The sequence below is a fragment of the Onychomys torridus genome, chromosome 13 (genome assembly GCF_903995425.1).
Source record: "Onychomys torridus chromosome 13, mOncTor1.1, whole genome shotgun sequence".
NCBI classification, from domain to species: Eukaryota; Metazoa; Chordata; class Mammalia; order Rodentia; family Cricetidae; genus Onychomys; species Onychomys torridus.
This window is the reverse complement of record NC_050455.1, coordinates 62,601,417-62,619,377: the sequence shown is the minus strand read 5'-3', so window position 1 is coordinate 62,619,377 and position 17,961 is coordinate 62,601,417. Positions and strand designations below refer to the sequence as shown.

The 17,961-nt window shown below is 49.8% G+C and overlaps 1 protein-coding gene across 3 annotated transcripts; it reads right to left on the bottom strand.

Annotated features, from left to right (window-relative positions):
• Window positions 1–632: 632 nt before the first annotated feature.
• Window positions 633–6,040, bottom strand: Cxxc1 (CXXC finger protein 1). 3 transcript variants are annotated; one of them, XM_036204793.1, is made up of 15 exons: window positions 5,726–6,040; window positions 4,910–5,028; window positions 4,707–4,807; window positions 4,176–4,411; window positions 3,878–4,084; window positions 3,484–3,510; window positions 3,161–3,406; window positions 2,883–3,002; window positions 2,552–2,736; window positions 2,114–2,321; window positions 1,927–2,037; window positions 1,750–1,799; window positions 1,513–1,609; window positions 1,158–1,310; window positions 633–1,073 (listed from the first exon to the last, which is right to left on the bottom strand). In XM_036204793.1, the coding sequence occupies exons 1-15, from the start codon at window positions 5,726–5,728 to the stop codon at window positions 927–929; spliced, it is 2,010 nt and encodes a 669-aa protein (XP_036060686.1). In that variant the 5' UTR covers window positions 5,729–6,040; the 3' UTR covers window positions 633–926. The 3 variants fall into 3 exon arrangements, with proteins under 3 accessions (XP_036060686.1, XP_036060687.1, XP_036060688.1); XM_036204794.1 differs by having other exon boundaries at window positions 2,895–3,002; window positions 5,726–6,039; XM_036204795.1 differs by lacking the exons at window positions 4,707–4,807; window positions 4,910–5,028; window positions 5,726–6,040 and adding an exon at window positions 4,500–4,694.
• Window positions 6,041–17,961: the final 11,921 nt, after the last annotated feature.

The following is a 17,961-nucleotide window of genomic DNA, read 5'->3' as shown; positions in this document are numbered from 1 at the left end:
ACCTAGAGCATTTGCAATCTTTTAACAGGAATTGATGAAACTTCTGCCACCTGGCCTTGGTCTAATGCAATTGTGGTTTGGGCTTTATAAGCCCTATCCGGCCTCTCTCTGGGGTTGAACAGTCTCTTTGGTATGAGCATGCTCTCAACTTCCTACAAATAAAAGACTCTTAATCAATTCTTAATCATTGTTAAATGGCATTCTTCTGTGTCTCTTTTGGGCAGGACAGACTGGGTAGATCTCCTGGTGAAAAAGCATCCCCTTGGTCTTTGGGAGAAGGCAACCTGAGTACATGACTTCTGGTCTAGAGATGTACCCTGGTACAAAGGCGGTCCAGGTCCATCCATACACACACACACACACACACACACACACACACACACACACACACACAATCACAGTTATTTTGACAGGATACCACTGTACCAAGACAGGGGCCTGAGTACAGATCGCTGGAATCTCCTCAAATAAGTCACACTCTCACAGCATAAGGCAACACAAGACGAGTCAGCTGGATATCCCAGCCTGCGCCTTTACCACAGCCCCTCCCGAGTATAGATATGCCACCTCTATCTTGTCAGGCGTTGGGACCACAACTGAAAATAAAAGGATGAAGCCTCCAGATACCCTTATTGGTTGTTCAAAATTTTATTAACAAAACCAGTTTGTTTACGGGGAGGGTACAGGCAAGGGTGAGTAAACTCCACGGTCTCACCCCAGCACTGAATATGGAGAGGGACAGACAGTGACAACGGGAAGTCAGAGGCCCTTTAATAAGGGTCAATGGAAGCCAAAAAGTAGATGGGCAGAGGGATAAAACTAAGGAGTGGTGGAAGAAACGGATGACTGGGGGAACAGAAAGCTGGCGATGCAGGACCACTCCCCTAGCTGGAATGCAGGGCTGAGGGGCTCTGGGCTGGTGGAGGTCAGCGGTCGGCACTGGATCGAAGGTCGGTAGTGAGTGGGTCGTGCTGGATGGTCTGGTGCAGCATCAGGGCAAGTAAGCCTGCTCGGTTGGTCATGGCTGTGCGAACATTTCGTTCCTGCTCAAACAGCTCGTCCAGCTTGTACCACTGCCGAGGAAGTGGAAGGCCGCGTGAGAAGCAGCCCCCGGGGCCCGGCCCGGCTGCCCGCTCACACCCAGCATTAAAACCTACCACCCGAACCCGCTCCAAGTCCACTTCTGCGCGCCGAAGCTTCTCCCAGCAATAATGACGATTGCATTGGCGCTTGGGCAGGCGGCAGAAGTCACCTGTGAGCTCAAAGACATCCCGGACCAGTGGACACCCACAGACCTCATCAGCTGGCACCTGCAGGGACACCGAGGACAGAGGTGATGAGGAAAGGGGAGGAATGGAGAAGCTGAGGGAGTGTGAAAAGGAGGCAAAGGGGGAGGAAATAGAGATGACTAACAGGGAGCGAGAGAGAAGGGAACAAACGGACGTGAGACATGAGGCTCGGCAGGGAGGGGCAGGGTGGGGCAAGATGCAGGTAACTGAAGGAAAACCTTACTTTGGGGTCCCGAGAGTGCTCAGGACATAGCACCTGGAGCCGCTTACAGTACGTTTTGCTCTGGGGATTGTAGACATCGCAGAAGAGGCGGGTAGCCCTGGTAGAGGTTAGCAGGAGAGCAGCCTTGAGTAGCTCCTGGACCACTTCAGAGGCCCATACCCGTCTCCAGCCCCAATTCCATGCATAACCCCAGCCGTAACTACCCTTCTCTTCACTCCACATGGCACCCTTACTCACCCTTCAATGCGTGTGGGGTACATGGACCCAAAGGATGTCTGGCTCTCATACTGGAAGGATGAGCAGAAATAAAAGGACTGTGGGTGCCCTCTTGAGATACCACCATACAACGAATCTGTGGGCCCTGGGGGCCACTGATCTCCCCATCCCATCCCCTCCCTTAGAACTGCCCCTGACCTTGGCATAGCAACGCTCCATGTGGCGCAAGGCAACGCGTGGGTTGATGGGATGCCCACAGGAGACACAGAAGATCTGCAGATCTGTGTCATCACTGTCGTTGTCATTGTTCTGTAGCGGGTGGAAAGGAAGGTGAGGCCAGGCAGGACAAGGCGCGGGGTCCCGCCCAGCCACACTGCTTCTTTACCTCCTCGTCCTCACGCACAGCCTGCTGCTTAGCTCGAAGAATGATGGCCTCGAGCTCATGGAATCTGCGCTCCATTTCTTGGAGACGGGTGCGGGCACTCTGCTGCTCACGGCGGATGCGTTCTAGTAGCTTCTTGCCGTGCTCTTCGGCAATGCAGGGGCTTTGCTGCCACTGCTGGATGCGCTGGGGGAGGATCTCATAGATTCGGCTGCGGGGAGACAGTGAAATGCAGGCAGAGAAACACCAAAAGCGGTAAGTGGGGTGATCCAGGGACAGTGAAGGGGCAGACGTGACGGGAGGGGAGGGAGGGGGAGGGGCAATGGGGGTTGGTTTGACTGACAGTACACAGACAACTATCTGTAGATGTCTGGAGGGGAAGCTCTGGTCATGCCTAGTCTTTACTTCCTGACTCTCTTCAGGGCCCCAGCAAAGACTCACTTGGCTGCCAGCTTCATGCCACAGTCATCGGAACAATACTTGGAGCCAGGCTGGGCGGCACGCACACAGCCGGGCCCCAGGCACTGCGGTAGTGATGCAGGGTCCTTGGCCTCAGCCCTCTCTGGGTGTTTCCATTTGTCTTTATGTTTCTGCTTCTGTCGATGCCGTTTGTATCTCTCCTCCTTCTGAGGGGCAAGGCATGTCATGTCAAGGCGCGACAGAGGTCGGCCTCAGGCCTCCTCCGCCTCTGCACTCCAGCTTCCCAGCCTTTCCCCAGCGGCCCCATCCGCTCCCTCCCTGCCCCATCCTCTCCCTTTGACGCCTGTTTTACCCTCTCCATCACCTTCTTCTCAGACTTCTTCTCTCGACGCTTCACATGCTTCACTTTTACCGCCCGTTTCCTCAGGGCCGGGTCCAGGAACGGGGACTCTTCTGTGTCACTCATCCAGGGCTGCAAGCAGGGCATGCGCTGACCACCTGACCGCCTCACGACACCACCACCTACCTCCTCATTGCCCAAAGCAGCCTTGTGTGCCCGCTGCCGCCTCCCATCCTGTAACTTCACCCTCTCCCCTTGCTCCCCCACCACAGGATGCTCCTGCTACTCACTAGGCCATGGTCATCGAAGGCCCCAGCACAGAAGTCCTGGTACAGATCAGGGTCCAAGGCTAGGTCCTCATCGGAAAGTGGCTCGGGTGTCGCTGTGGCCTCCGGTAGCTCCTTAGCCACGGATGACAACACTGTCCCCTCATCTTCACGGATACGCCCCAGCTTCTGGGATGGCTGTGGCTGCTGTTGAGTGGGTGGTGGCCGGCGGGGCCTTGGCAGGGCCTCTGAGGGCGTCACCGGCGAGAGCTGCGGGGCAGAATCTCAGGACTGGCCCTGCCCGCCCTGCCCGCATGCCCTGCCCCGCCCTGGGGGGCTGGACTCACCGAGGAAGGGAAGTACTTGTAGGATTCCTGTGCGCAGGAGGAAGGCCTAGGTCAGCCCCAGGAAAACGGAGGGGCACCCTGTCCTAGCCCCGACTACTTCCTCATCCTTGCCTGGTCTCACCAAAAGTGGTTTTATCCCTCCCTCCCCTCACCTCAAAGATATGCTGGCTTCTACCTGTTGTGACCTGGCACGCCTGACCACTTACAAATACACAGTCCCTGCCAGCTGGTTATGGCATGTGGCATTCACCTGAACATGCTGGGCCCCTCCCACTCGTCTGGACATAATCAGCTCCACCCCATCTGCACTTGCTCATTTGTGGCTCAAGCAGCCCTACTGGGGCTCCTAGCCATGCCCTCCCACCTGATCCTGCCCAGCTCTGTCCATGCTCACCCGTGCCCGCAGCTGACACTGGCGCAGCCTGCACTTCTGCCGGATCTTGTTGGGGCCGCCGAACTTCTTCATGTCACGGCAGAAGTCACAGTGGCCACAGTCTTCAGTGCGCCGGCATGCCTCACACTCGCCGCACATTCGGGCTGACCGTTTGATCTGCTGCTGCTGCTGCTGCTGCTGGTGCTGGTGCTGGTGCTGCTGCTGGTGCTGGTAGGAAACGATGCCCAGGGTAGAGATCAGGAACCCAAATGGGGCCCAAAGCGGAACTTCACCTTCCCCAACCACCACAGTCACTCACCTGGCTAGGTGTAGCCACCAAAGGCTGTGGAGAAGATTTGTGGGGCGAAGCGGAGCCCCGAGCAAGCACGGTCCCAACCCCTGTCCCTGACCCTGCCCGGCGCTGCAGTTCTGGATCTGAAGCAGGCCTCTTGCGCCCTCCTCCCTCATCCCGGGGCTCACTGCCGTCCCGCTCACTGCCATCCCGCTCACGGGACTTTTTGTGCCGATAACGAATCTCCAGCTTCGGGTCCTTCTCTGTGAGGCAAAGAGTGGGACCAAAGTGGGTTTGCAGGAAGGATCTGAATGACCCCAGAAGTCCCTTCTCTGTTCCCACCCCACCTACTTGTCTGGCTCATGCTATAGGAGAAGGCTGACCCTTCCTTTAGGATCCTCCAGTATTGCGCACATGGGGGCTGGCATTCCAATCCACCAGAGACCAACAATCACTCTGTCCACAGAGGACACCACGATTATCCAGGATCCCTCCCATTATGGCTCTTCTTCATCTCGTGGAGCCCACCTGCCTTCCCCACCCATGCACAGGCCTCACCTCGGCACTCCCGACAGTACCACTCCCGGATGGCCTTGGCCATCTTCTCAGTGATCCGGATGCAGTCCCCATGGAACCACTCATTGCAGTTGTCACATCCACTGCATATAATGGAGCAAGCGGTAGAGACATGAGGGGTATGCTTCCATCAGCGTTCCCCCAACCCAGCCAGGCAGCAGCCCACCTGCCTCTCCCTAGCTCACATCATGAAGCAATTGATGTCCGGCTTGCGGCAGATGCAGTAGATGGGAGCGTTCTCCCCATTCTCAGACTTGCTGTCCTCCCCGGCATCTGGAGGTTCCAGGTCTGAACCGTCTCCTTCCTGCGAGAATCCAACCCCCACCCCAAGATGACTCCTTAATTCTCCCTTACAACTCCCCCACGGCTCACCACAGAGTCCTACTGGGTCTTTGGACTTCCCCTCCCAGCTTCCAATTCGCCTCTCCATCACAGTTCACCCGGACCCTCATCACTCAGCCCTGGGCCTCACGACTTACACTTCTCTCCATCCCTCTGCCCCGGACCTCCCTCCCATCACACACCCCACTGACAAGCATCCTGTCTGTCACTCTAACTGCTCATCACACACACTTAACCACCCCGTCTCCTTCAAGAGTTCTACCCGGATACCACTTCATTTATCCTGCTGTCGTCCCATCCCGGCTTCCCTCCCACAAAGTCTCCATAACTTAGCTCACAGACACCCCCCACCCCCGATGACGGCTCTCCAGAGCCCGTGTAAATAATACTCATGGCCAAGTCCTTATCTCCCTGACCAGGGGACCTCGGGTGAAGGTTTCCCACAAAACTGCCTCCGGGAGTCTCGACTCAAGTTCCACTACGGAGCCCCTACGACGGTTCATCAAAGAACCGCTCACAGATGGTTCCCCTCCGACCCCATCACACACCTTTCCCCCATCCGCCCCCAGCCCCCGCACCCCAGCTCGCCTGCCAACAGGCAGCAGCCGCCAACCCCACCGCCCTCTGCCTCGGAGCCCCCGCTCCGAGCGGGCACTCACCATTTCCCCGCTCACAGCGCACCGGCTCTGGATCCCTGGCAGCAACCCGCGAACCTGAACAAGCCCCTCGGCGGCGGTGGCAAAGGCGCCCGCAACCACTTCCGCTCCTGGTCCCGCCTCCGCGGCACGGCACTCTTACTCCTCACGCCCGGGACGAGCGCTTAGCCGCAAACAAATAGGTCGCCCACCTACAGCCGCCAATGTCGCCCAGGCGCGGCCATCTTAACCATCGAGTCCGTAAGGTCGCCGACGCCGTACGTTCCGGGAGCTATGGCCGCGCCTCCAAGGCCGGCCCTCCCAGCGCGCCGCCACCTTGTCCGTCAAGTCCGTACGGTGGCCGCCAGAGGGCAATATGGCCGCACTTGCTTCGCGATTGCGACGCCGATGTCGTCATCTGTTTACGCCTCATCGGGCGGACTCCGTTCGTTCCTAGGCAACAAATGGTAGCTTCCGGTTCACGGCTTCCAAAGGGCGTGGCCATCTTGATTGTTGACTCCGTACACTGACGGCTGCTGCTGCAGACAGGATAATCCTGTTACTGCCTAGATCACGTCTCATTCATGCCTTCGTCCAATCATTTTACCCTTCGATGTTTATCAATGAGCTGCCAGAGTTCCACAGAAGAGATGAATGTGTCGTACCTCCCCAGTTGTTTATCCACTTTTTACCCGCCTCGCCCCTCACGTTTTCCAGCCAGATCTGGCTTCGTTTTCTTTTAGTTTAGTTTAGTTTTATTTATTTATTTATTTATTTATTTATTTATTTATTTGATTTTTTGTTTGTTTGGGTTTTTTGTTTGTTTGTTTTTGTTTTTTGAGACAGGGTTTCTCTGTGTAGCTTTGCGCCTTTCCTGGAACTCGCTTTGAAGACCAGGCTGGCCTTGAATTTACAGAGATCCCCCCTGGCTCTGCCTCCTGAGTGCTGGGATTAAAGGCGTGCGCCACCACCACCCAGCTTCCGTTTGTTTTATTTTTGAGACAAGATCTCTGTAGCTCTGGCAGTCTTTCAACTCACTCACTATGTAGATCAGGCTCGCCTCCAACTCACAGATACCCACTTGCTTTTGCCTCTCAGGTGCTGGGATTAGTCGTCATACCCGGCTATATATTTTGGTTTTAAAATTTCGTAGGTGTGGTGGCACATGCTGGTAATCTCAGTGGGAGGGGGTTAAGGGAGCTGGGGTTAGAGGATGCAAATCCACACTAAAGCTATTGCTGGTGTGCTTGTGCCTGTGTGTAACATAAACATGTTGTGCCCAAGTCAAGAGACCCCCCCCCCTCTCCCCAAGAGACCACCAAAGACATGAACTCACTGAAATGCAAAAGCAAGGTTTATTGGAGCAATTCAAATTGCAGCAGGGACCTCGTCAAGCACACCAATGAAGCAGAGGCTAGAGGAGGTGTCCTCCCCTGAGCATGCATGGTTTTTAAAGGCAAAAACCACAAGGTTATAACATTAGGGGGGTTTCAGTATGGGTACAATCTTGATTGGCTCGTGCTTAGGGACTTTCCAGAATTCTGCTGATATCTCATGTCCAGTTTAACCCCGGTTATTTGTTAAACCCTTTTCCTGGGCTGTCTCTGGGTTGGGGCATTCTGTGGTTAATCAGTTGCTACCAGATGGCCAGGTTCCTGACATCCTGACTTCGTACTTTCTGGTTCCTAGATCTATGTCAGCAATACTGAGAACTCGAAACATAAGCCCTGTTGCAAAATGGAGAGGCTTACAAGATGGAGGGGCCTTGGTTCTTCATTTCCTTCTTATGTGCCTTGTAGAAACCCAATCATGGATTCCTGATGGCCAGCTTGTAGGTGTCCCTTGTCTCTATGGGCAGCATGTACTCTTGTGTTTTCTGTACCATGAGCTGAATTGTACCCAGCCTCTGTCTTACGTATTGGAGCAACTGGTTGAGGATACAAGGCCCAAGGGTTAGTTAGTACCAGCAGCAGGACTATCAATGGTCCTATATGATATGAAGTCACAACATGCCCACACTGTTGGGCTTGCCTGGCGGACCGCCTAGTTATTTCCGGTTCAAAATAGCCATTTCCAGGTTAAAACATCTCGAGTGACTAGGACTCCATGGCTTTGCATGGTTGTGTAAAGCACACACAGCCATGTAATCTATGCATGCGTGGAGTAGCCACATGCGGTCATGTACGCATGCGCGTCCCACCCTTTATAAAGCCGGCACCATTTTTGCACCGGTCTCTTCTCCTCTTCTCTTCTCCCCTTCTTCTCTTGAACATGTGTGTGTTTCCCACAGGCCTGTCATGTCTCTTTCCTATCCTATATTAATAAACAGCTCTTCTACGGATTTGTCATGTTCGGGATGTTTCCTCGCAGGGTAAGAGCACCAAATAACTAACACTATCAAGGTGGAAATTAAAGTAGTTAACCAGGGGAAGCTGCTGAACCAGGACTCAACCACCCTGGCTGGTTTCTCGGTCTTGCTGTCCTTTCTCAAGTCCTTCTCTAATAATAGCCATGTTATCTTTTACCTCTCCTGAATGGTTCCCTGAAGAAACAGCATTCTTATTTAAGTGCCACACAAAGCCCCCCTTGGTGTAACAATCAGAGGTCCAGTCCCCTTCTGTTCTGCAGCACTACTTCTGCATGTGAGTGACGGATTCTTCTGCCCTTGCAGATCCCGATCTATATTTTCTCTAAGGGCTGAATACTGCTGGTGTTGGAAGATGAGCCCGTTCCCACACCGGCCGCTATACTGGCTCCAATTAAGACACTAAGTGTGCCGGGCGGTGGTGGCGCACGCCTTTAATCCCAGCACTCGGGAGGCAGAGGCAGGCGGATCTTAGTGAGTTCGAGGCCAGCCTGGTCTACTGAGCGAGATCCAGGAAAGGTGCAAAGCTACACAGAGAAACCCTGTCTTGAAAAAAAAAAAAAAAAAACAAAAAAAGACACTAAGTGTAAGGGAGATGTTTTTCCCCCCTTTTTAACCTAAGGGGAGTATGAGCCGGCCTCCAGTAAATCTGAAAAAAAAAAAACCCAAAAACCTCATTAGTATGGTACATTATTCTCGGGACAAGTTTGACCAATATGTAATACTCCTGTACCTGACTAAGCACTTGGAAGTGTATGCTGATATGAATTCACATGCCCCCATAGTTGGGCATGCCTGGCAGACCTAGACACTTCACCTAGTTATTTCCGGTTCAAAATAGCCATTTCCGGGTCCAAACATCTCGTGCGACTAGGACTCCGTGGCTTTGCACGGTTGCGTAAAGCACGCGCAGCCATGTGATCTACACGCGTGCGTGGAGTAGCCACATGAGTTCCTGTACGCACGCGTGGCCCACCCTTTATTTTGTACTGGCCTCTCCTTTCTCTCTTGACCACGTGTGTTTCCCGCAGGCCTGTTTACATCTATCTCTTTCTCTCCTATCTTAATAAAACTCCTCTGTGGATTTGTTGTGTTTCGGGACATTTCCTTGCAAATAACTAACATATGGAGGGGGTGAGTCCTATAGAACAAGCCCACCAAGTGTCCCCATGTGGGACTAGGTAGCTAGCAGGAGAAATGCCCCTCCTGGTCTGTGGAATTACAGAAGTGGAATTACAAAGAAACTGCTTTTCTTTTGGGACCTTCCCCACACATATACCCTGGGCGAGACCTGTTCCAGGGTAAGCCCTACTCCTCGGATCTGCCATCTGCAGTATGATGGGTGGCCAGTCAGAGTGACCTTGGCTGAAACTGCAATCCGCTCATAGAATCAGGGAGTGGATTTTAGCAGAGCCAGCAAGCAGAAGCTTTTATGTAGTCTGTCTCGTTCAAGACCTGATAAGTTTGGTCAAGCAGTTGCTGCAAAAAGTAATCAGGTGTTCTTCAGAGCAATCTGTGTTACATCATTCAAGGGAGTCTGAGCTGCTGTGAGAGGGGTGGACTGCTTTGAGGCTGGGGCTGTCCTAGTTGGGGTAACCATGTGTTTGGGTTTTAGGGCTACAGTGGGGGTGGTCTCTTGCAGCTGGATGGTGAACGTCAGCTGGGGGTATGCCCTGGATAGGTATAATCTCAAACCCCAGGTTTTGCCCCTAGTCCAGTCCTGTTCTGTTCTCTTTCCCTCTTCAGTAAACCTAATAACCAGTGGATTGCATCGCCCTCCAGGAATAGCCAAGGGATGGTATGGGAAGAGTTCTCTGTCATAACATAACCCACATGGTCAGGCAGAGGCTGGGGGTCCCCACAGAATCCAAATGCCCTAGTCCCCATATCCCTACCCACTGTACCGTGATTAGGTCTCCCTTCACCTAAGTGTCCAGTCCATCCACCCAGTGGACTCACATCCCCAGCTACCAAAACATGCTACATGTGGACCCCGACATTTGTCACTCTGTGTCTTTGTCCAGAAGTGGCCAGGGCAAACAGAATCTCTTGCTCCTTATCTTGGCTTGCCGCCCCCCCCCCGGGGGGGAGTACTGCAGCCTTGGCAGAGACTTTTTCTACCTCATATGAAGAGGCTCCCAATCAGCCCCTCCCAAGTCACAGAGGACCACATACAGATTGGGGAACCAAGTGGCCCTGAGTGCCATGGACAAGGTGCTATTGATTATGTTACCCATTTCGGCATTGATGATGAGCCAGGTAAGGTGCATGGGTCAATGGGGGTTCCAAGGTAGATGGACACCAACTCCTGGTATCATAGAAATCAGGGGCAGCAATAGCACCAGAAATGTAGCATGGGCTGGGTTGTTCTTTTCTGCATAGCTTGAGCTTCAGTGGGTTGGAAGGATGCTTAGAGGCTTCCCTGGCTTCTCCGGCTTCCCCACAGTACCTCTCTGGAAGGGTGAATGGGTCCACCAGTTGACCATGGGAGTAGTGAACTTAGGTTGTGATGCTGTCCACTTTGAGGGCAGTGGGCATTGTTAGGATGACAATGTAAGACCCTTTCCATCATGGCTCCAGGGATTTGCAGTGATGCCTTGGGATCAGGACCCAGTCTCTGGGTCTAAACCTATGGGGGGTAGTGGTGGATGCAGCCTCATAAATGGTCTGCAGCTTGGACCAGATATCTCAGTGGGTAAGCCAGAGTCTGTGGATGGCAACCAGGAGGAGGTCCTTGTCATCTATTGAGGCAATTAATTCAGTCTGTAGGCTCAGTATCACAGGTGGGGGATTGCCATACATGATCTCAAAGGGCGTCAGTCCCATTTGACGGGGCGAATTTCTCACCCTAAACAGGGCAAAGGGAAGGAGAGTCACCCAGTCCATGCCAGTCTCCAGGACTAATTTGGTTAGGGTCTCTTTTAGCGTTTTATTTATTTTTTCCTACCTGTCCTGAGCTCTGGGGTCTCTATGCATAATGAAGCTTCCAATCTGTTCCCAGTGTGGTGGCTATTCCCTGGCTTACCTGGGAGATAAAGGCTAGGCTGTTGTCGGACCCTATTACAGCTGGAAAGCCATACCCAGGTAGAATTTCCTCTATCAGTTTCTTCGCCACCACATCTGCCATCTCATGTTTGGTGGGATATGCTTCCGTCCATCCAGAGCAGGTATCTAGAAACACTAACATTTATATTTAAATTTTTTGACTTTATTTTAGTGAAGTTTACCTCCCAGTACGCACCTGGTCTGGTCCCTCTCTATCTGGAACCAGGGTTGGAGACAGTTGAGATGGCATTAGCCATTTTATAGGCTTGGCACTTGGAAACTATTTCTCCAATCGCCTGACTACTGTTCTGTATTTTCACATTGGCCTGTCTCAGTAGGTCTTGCATCCTCGGGATTCCCATGTGGGAGGATCGATGGATTTTCCTGAGCTTTGTCAGACCCATTCTCATGGCAGAATGATCCGTCCATCTGCCGTCCTCCACCAGTCCTCTGTTATTTGTACCATGGGCAAGCCATGGATCCAAGCACGATATGCAGGAGTGTACTGGGGACCAGTGGCAGTCTTCTCACTCCAGGGTATACCAGGACTATTTGGGGGGCTGATGCTACTTCCCTAGCTGTTTGGTTGGCTAGGTTATTTCCTCTTTGGATCAGTCCAGTCCCTTTTTGATGCCCCGGACAGTATATGATTGCCAGCTTTGTGGGCCCCCAAAGGGCTTGCAGGAGGTCCAGAATTTCTTGTTTTTTATTGTCTTTCCCTCCGCTGTGAGCAAGCCCCTTTCACTGTAGATTGCCCCATGAGCATGTCCTGTAGCAAAGGCGTATCTACTGTACATGTAAATGTTTAATTTTTTTTCTTTTCCCAGTCTCAAGGCTTTTGTTAGGGCAATTAATTCTGATGTCTGTGCGGAAGTTCCAACCGGTAATGGCTCTGCCCATACAATGTCTGAGAATGTGGTCACCACCACCCCAGCATACCTCTGACCATCTTGCATGAAGCTTCTCCTGTCCATGTACCAGATGTCCTCAGCATCTGGTAGGGGTATATCTTGTAGATCTGGACAGATACAGTGCACCTGGGCCAGGATTCCAGTACAGTCATGTAGTGGTGCTTTGAGATCAGGGTTGGGCAGCAAGGTTAAGGGCAGTTGGAACTTGAAATGTTATTCTGGCGGGGTTGAGGAGCAAAGCTTGGTAATGGGTTAGTCTGGCATTGCTCAGCCATCAGTCAGGTGGCTGTTTGAGAACCCCTTCCAGGGCACGTGAGGTGGTTATTATTAAGTTCTGCCCTAAGGTTAATTTATTGGCATCTCTGACCAGTAGTGCCACCGCTGCTATGATGCGGAGGCATGGTGGCCATCCTGCTGCCCCTGGATCTAGTTTTTTTGAAAGATATTACACTGGCCCCTTCCACGGTCCTGTTGTTTGGGTTAGCACTCCCTTTGCCACCCCCTTATTTTCATGTATGAACAGACCAAAGGACTTATTTATATCTGGCAGGCCAAGGGCTGCAGCCTCTAGGAGTTTTTGTTTCAAGGCAACGAATGCCATCTGCCTGCCTGTCCTCTGTCCAAACAAAGTCCAAGGTGTTCTTAGTTGCTTCATACAGAGGTTTGGTCAGCTCTGCAAATCCAGGGATCCACAGGTGGCAGAGTCCTGCCACACCCAGGAACTCCTGCACTTGTTTTGTAGTTTTGGGAGTGGGTATTTTTAGCACTGTCTCTTTACGGGAGTCTGACAGCTATCTCTGACCCCCTTCAAGGGCGTACCCCAGATACATTACCCTGGGTTGACAGATCTGGTCTTTCTTGACAGAGGCCCGATACCCCAGATCTTCTAAGGCTTGTAGCAGATCTTCAATTTCCTTTCGACAGGTCTCTCTGTAGGCAGCTGCAATCAGCAAGTCATCTACACACTGCAACAAGCTTCTATCAGAGTTCTAGGCTCTATACTTACTCAGATCCTCATGTAGAGCCTTATCAAAGAAGGTTGGAGAATTCTCGGATCATTGGGGTAATCTAGTCCAGGTTAGCTGACCGCTGATTCCAATCTCTGTGTCAAGCCACTTGAAGGCGAAGTACTTCTGACTCTTGCGGGCCAGAGGCAGGCTGAAGAAGGCATCTTTCAAGTCCAAGACTGAGTACCATTGCCAGTCTGGGGGCAATGTGCTGAGTAGGGTATAGGGAGTAGGGTATAGGGACTGGGCACCGTGGGTTGTATGTCCGTTACCCTTTTTATTTACTTTTCTTGGGCCCTGTACTGGCCTATAGTCATTGGTGTGGGGCTTTCTAACTGGTAGCAGTGGGGTGTTCCACGCAGGCTAGACTGGCCTTAGAATCCCAAGGGTCAACAATCTTATTATGTGGGAAGTTATCTCTTTCTTTGCTTCCAGGGGCATGGGATATTGGTGGACTTTAATTGGGTCTGTGCCTGCCCAAATTTCTACATATATAGGGGGTCTGTGTTTTGCTCGCCCCATGCCCCCAGTTTCTGCTCATGTTTGTGGATCAAGAAAACCACCTTGGCCGGGTGGTGATGGCGGTGGCGGTGGCGGCGGCGGCCGCGGCGCACACCTTTAATCCCAGCACTCGGGAGGCAGAGACAGGCGGATCTCTGTGAGTTCAAGGCCAGCCTGGTCTCCAAAGTGAGTTCCAGGAAAAGTGCAAAGCTACACAGAGAAACCTCGTCTCGAAAAACAAAACAAAACAAACAAACAAACAAAAAGAAAGAAAGAAAAAGAAAAGAAAAGAAAAGAAAAGGAAAGGAAACCATCATAGCAGAGTCAAGAGGAGGTGCCCCTCCCTGAGCATGCATGGTTTTTAAAGGCAAAACCCACAAGGTTACCACATAAGGGGGTTTTAGTACAGGTACAATCCTGATTGGCTCGTGCTTGGGGACTTTCCAGAATTCTGCCGATAGCTCATGTTCAGTTTAACCTCGGTTATTTGTTAAACCCATTTCCTAAGCTGTCTCCAGGTTGGGACATTCTGTGGTTAATCAGTTGCTACCAGATGGCCAGATGGCCGTTCCTGACATCCTGACTTTGTACTTTCTGGTTCCTGGATCTATGTCAGCAATACTGAGGCTTACAAGATGGAGGGGCCTTGGTTGTTCAACACACACACACACACACACACACACACACACACACACACACACACACACACACGGGGGGTGGGGGGTGGCAGCTCTAGAGATAGCTCAGTGTCTAAGAGCACTCTTACAGAGCATATGAGTTCAAGTCTCAGCACCCACATCAGGCAGCTCACAACACTCTAACTCCAGCTCCAGGGGAATCCTACACCCTCTTCTGGCCTCCAAGGGCACTGCACACACATGAACGTGCCTATACATACACTTAGTTAAAGAGATAAATTCAAAAATAATAATTCTGAAATGGACTTCAAATTTTACTCCAGCTCTATAAGTTGCACAATAGCTTAACAGTATACCACTCTATATCCATTTCTTTGTCTGCTTCATTAGGCTTTTTGAGATAGAGTGTTAACAGTATACCACTCTATGTCCATTTCTTTGTCTGCTTCATTAGGCTTTTTGAGATAGAGTATTAACAGTATACCACTCTCTATCCATTTCTTTGTCTGCTTCATTAGGCTTTTTGAGATAGAGTATTAACAGTATACCACTCTCTATCCATTTCTTTGTCTGCTTCATTAGGCTTTTTGAGATAGAGTATTTAGCCCAGGCTGACATTAACCTTCCACCTCTGTTGTATAGTAACTCCACCAGAAAACATATACAGACATTCTTAAAAAACAGAAAGTCTGCCGGGTGGTGGTGGTGACGGCGGCGGGCGGCGGCGCGTGCCTTTAATCCCAGCACTCGGGAGGCAGAAGGCAGATATCCGAGAGTTTGAGACCAGCCTGGGCTACAAAGTGAGTTCCAGGACAGGCAAAAAGCTACACAGAGAACCCCTGTCTTGAAAAAAACATAATAATAATAATCATAATAATAATAATAATAATAATAATAATAGAAAGCCTTTATTTACTGCTGGTAGCTGCATGAGGAACTTGACTAAATCATGTAGCCCCAGATCTTACTGCTCTTAATCTTTTAAAAGCATAAAAACTACATCCTAGGTTGATACACTTTAGTCAGCAAGAATAGTTAGCATGAAGCAGATCTACAGAGTCAAAAAGCAAGTTATCACATTTAGGGGCTTTCCTAGCCAAATCCTGGAACTTAGCCTTTGTTTCTGTTTTGGTATGTTGACTAGGTCTTGTTCCTGTTTTGACAAGCATTGCTGCCTACTCTAGGCATGCTAGGTTGCAAGGCTGAATGCTGCTTTTATCTTGTTATCAGTTGCACTAAAGTCTGGGGGCTTGTTATATTCCCAGAGTACTAGGTTAATAGGCATGTGCTGAGATGCTGAGGAATGGACCCGGGGTTTCAGGTTCCTCATTCCAGACAAGCAGCCTACAGACTGAACTGTGTCTCCAGCTCCTCCATATCTTTTATGTTGAACATTCAGAACTAGATAAAACTAAAGGAAAATTATCTGTACCTTCCTATTGGACATGGAACATGCTGGTTACTGGCAAACACAGGTACTATGGAATTCTACTCTTATTATCTAATTACTTTTAATTTTCAACTAGCTTTGAAACTATTAGAGTAATACATAGCCTAGAGAATGCCTCCTTCTTTCTTATCATGCCATCTTTGCTGAACAAGGACCAATCAAAGACCCAGTCTGTTCTTGGAACAACAAATTTGCTGTGCCCCCCTCTCTCTCTTTGTGTGTGTGTGTGTGTGTGTGTTTGTGTGTGTGTGTGTGTGTGTGTGTGTGTGTGTGTATCTATAAAACTAGATCCTTCACAGCCATTTCCCAGTATTTAATCTGGTCAACTGAAATTGGTGTTTCCCAGGCTGCTCTCTTTACTACATGTAGGCTGATGTTTCTGTCCTTCCTACCAGCTCCCAAACACTTCTTATTAATTGTGAAAGCTTGGCAGATAGCTTAGGCTTGTTACTAACTAGCTTTTACAACTTAAATTAACCCATTTCTATTCATCTATGTGTTGCCCTGAGGCTTGTTTACCTCATCTATGTGTTGCCCTGAGGCTTGTTTACCTCATCTATGTACTGCCCATCCTGCTCACTCTGCATCTCAGGGCATCTCTGCTCTTCTTTTCCACAGTGTCCTCTATGTCTGTAAATCCCGCCTAGCTATTGGCCAATCACAGTGACATATCTTTATACAGTGTAATCAAATATCTCACAACTGTGGACTTGAATAAACTCTTTTCTGCACACAGTTGTATGTGACTCTGAGTTTTAGGATGAGAGAAACTTTTCAAATGATATTCTAAATAAAACTGCAACAAATATTAACATAGCTTTGTACTTATTCCTGACTTGACAATCCTCCTGGGAGTTGTAAAATTAAGAGGAAAAATGATTTTAAAAAGAAAGAAAAACCCGAAGAAACTTTGTAGATTGAATTGCTTTTAGTTATTTGCTTTAACTACCAATTTTATAGACTGCATAGTGAAGCAAATATAGACCGATAGATAGATGTAGTTTTACTTTCTCATCAGGACTGCCAGCCAGCAAAATAATGACATGGAGACTTCCTATTAATTATGAAAGCTTGGCCAATAGCTTAGGCTTGTTCCACTAACTCTTATAACTTAAATTAACCTGTTTATATTAATCTATGTTCTACCACATGGTGTGGTATTGTATTCCCCAAAATATTGTGCACCCTAATAAATTTATCTGGAGTCAGAGAACAGACAGCCACTAGATACAGAGGCTAGAAAATGGTGGCACACACACCTTTAATCCTGGCATTTCAGAGACAGGAATCCCTCTGGATCTCTGTGAGTTCAAGGCCACATTGGAAATAGCCAGGCATGGTGACTCACACCTTTAATCCCAGGAAGTGATGGCAGAAAGCAGAAAGGTATATAAGGCCTGAGGACTAGAAACTAGAAGCATTTGGCTGGTTAAACTTTTAGGCTTTTGAGCACTAGTTCAGCTGAGACCCATTTGGATAAGGACACAGAGGCTTCCAGTCTGAGGAAACAGGATCAACTGAGGAATTGGCAAGGTGAGGTGACTGTGGCTTGTTCTGCTTCTCTGATCTTCCAGCATTCACTCCAACACCTGGCTCCTGGTTTGATTTTATTAATAAGAACTTTCTAAGTTTCATGCTACCACATGACTTGATTATCTCTACTCTGTACCATATGTCCAAACTCTTTAGTGTCTCCTGTGGTAATATTTCATTTATGCTCTAACAAATAAAGCTTGCCTGAAGATCAGAGGGTAGAGATAGCCATTAGTTAGCCATAAAGGTCTGGAGGTCTGTACAGACAGAAAGGAAGTGATATGGCTGGGCAGAGAAAGGAATATAAGGTGAGCAGGGACAGGAGCTTGGCCCCTTTTTTGGTCTGAGGATTCAGTAGAAGTAAGAAATTCTCTCTAGTGGCTAGCTCCTTTACTTCTCTTATCTTGTAGCATTTACCCCAATATCTGACTCCAATTATTAAGATCAATTGGAATTTACACTACAGTCTCCTGACATCTCTTGCTCACCTAGATTCCTTCTTCTCTTCCTCTCTCTCCCCAGAAATCCCATCTATCCTCTCCTGCCTAGTTATTGGGAATTCAGTTCTTTATTACACCAATCACAGCAATACATCTTTGCACAGTTTATCAAATATCCCACAACAGATACATAGATAGATACATACATAGATAGATAGATAGATAGATAGATAGATAGATAGATAGATAAATGTCTTTCTACATAGCTCTGGCTGTCCTGAAACTTACTATGTGGACCAGGCTGGTTTCAAACTCACAAACTCTACTTCCTGAGTGCTGAGATTAAAGGCATGCACTACAGTGCTTGGCC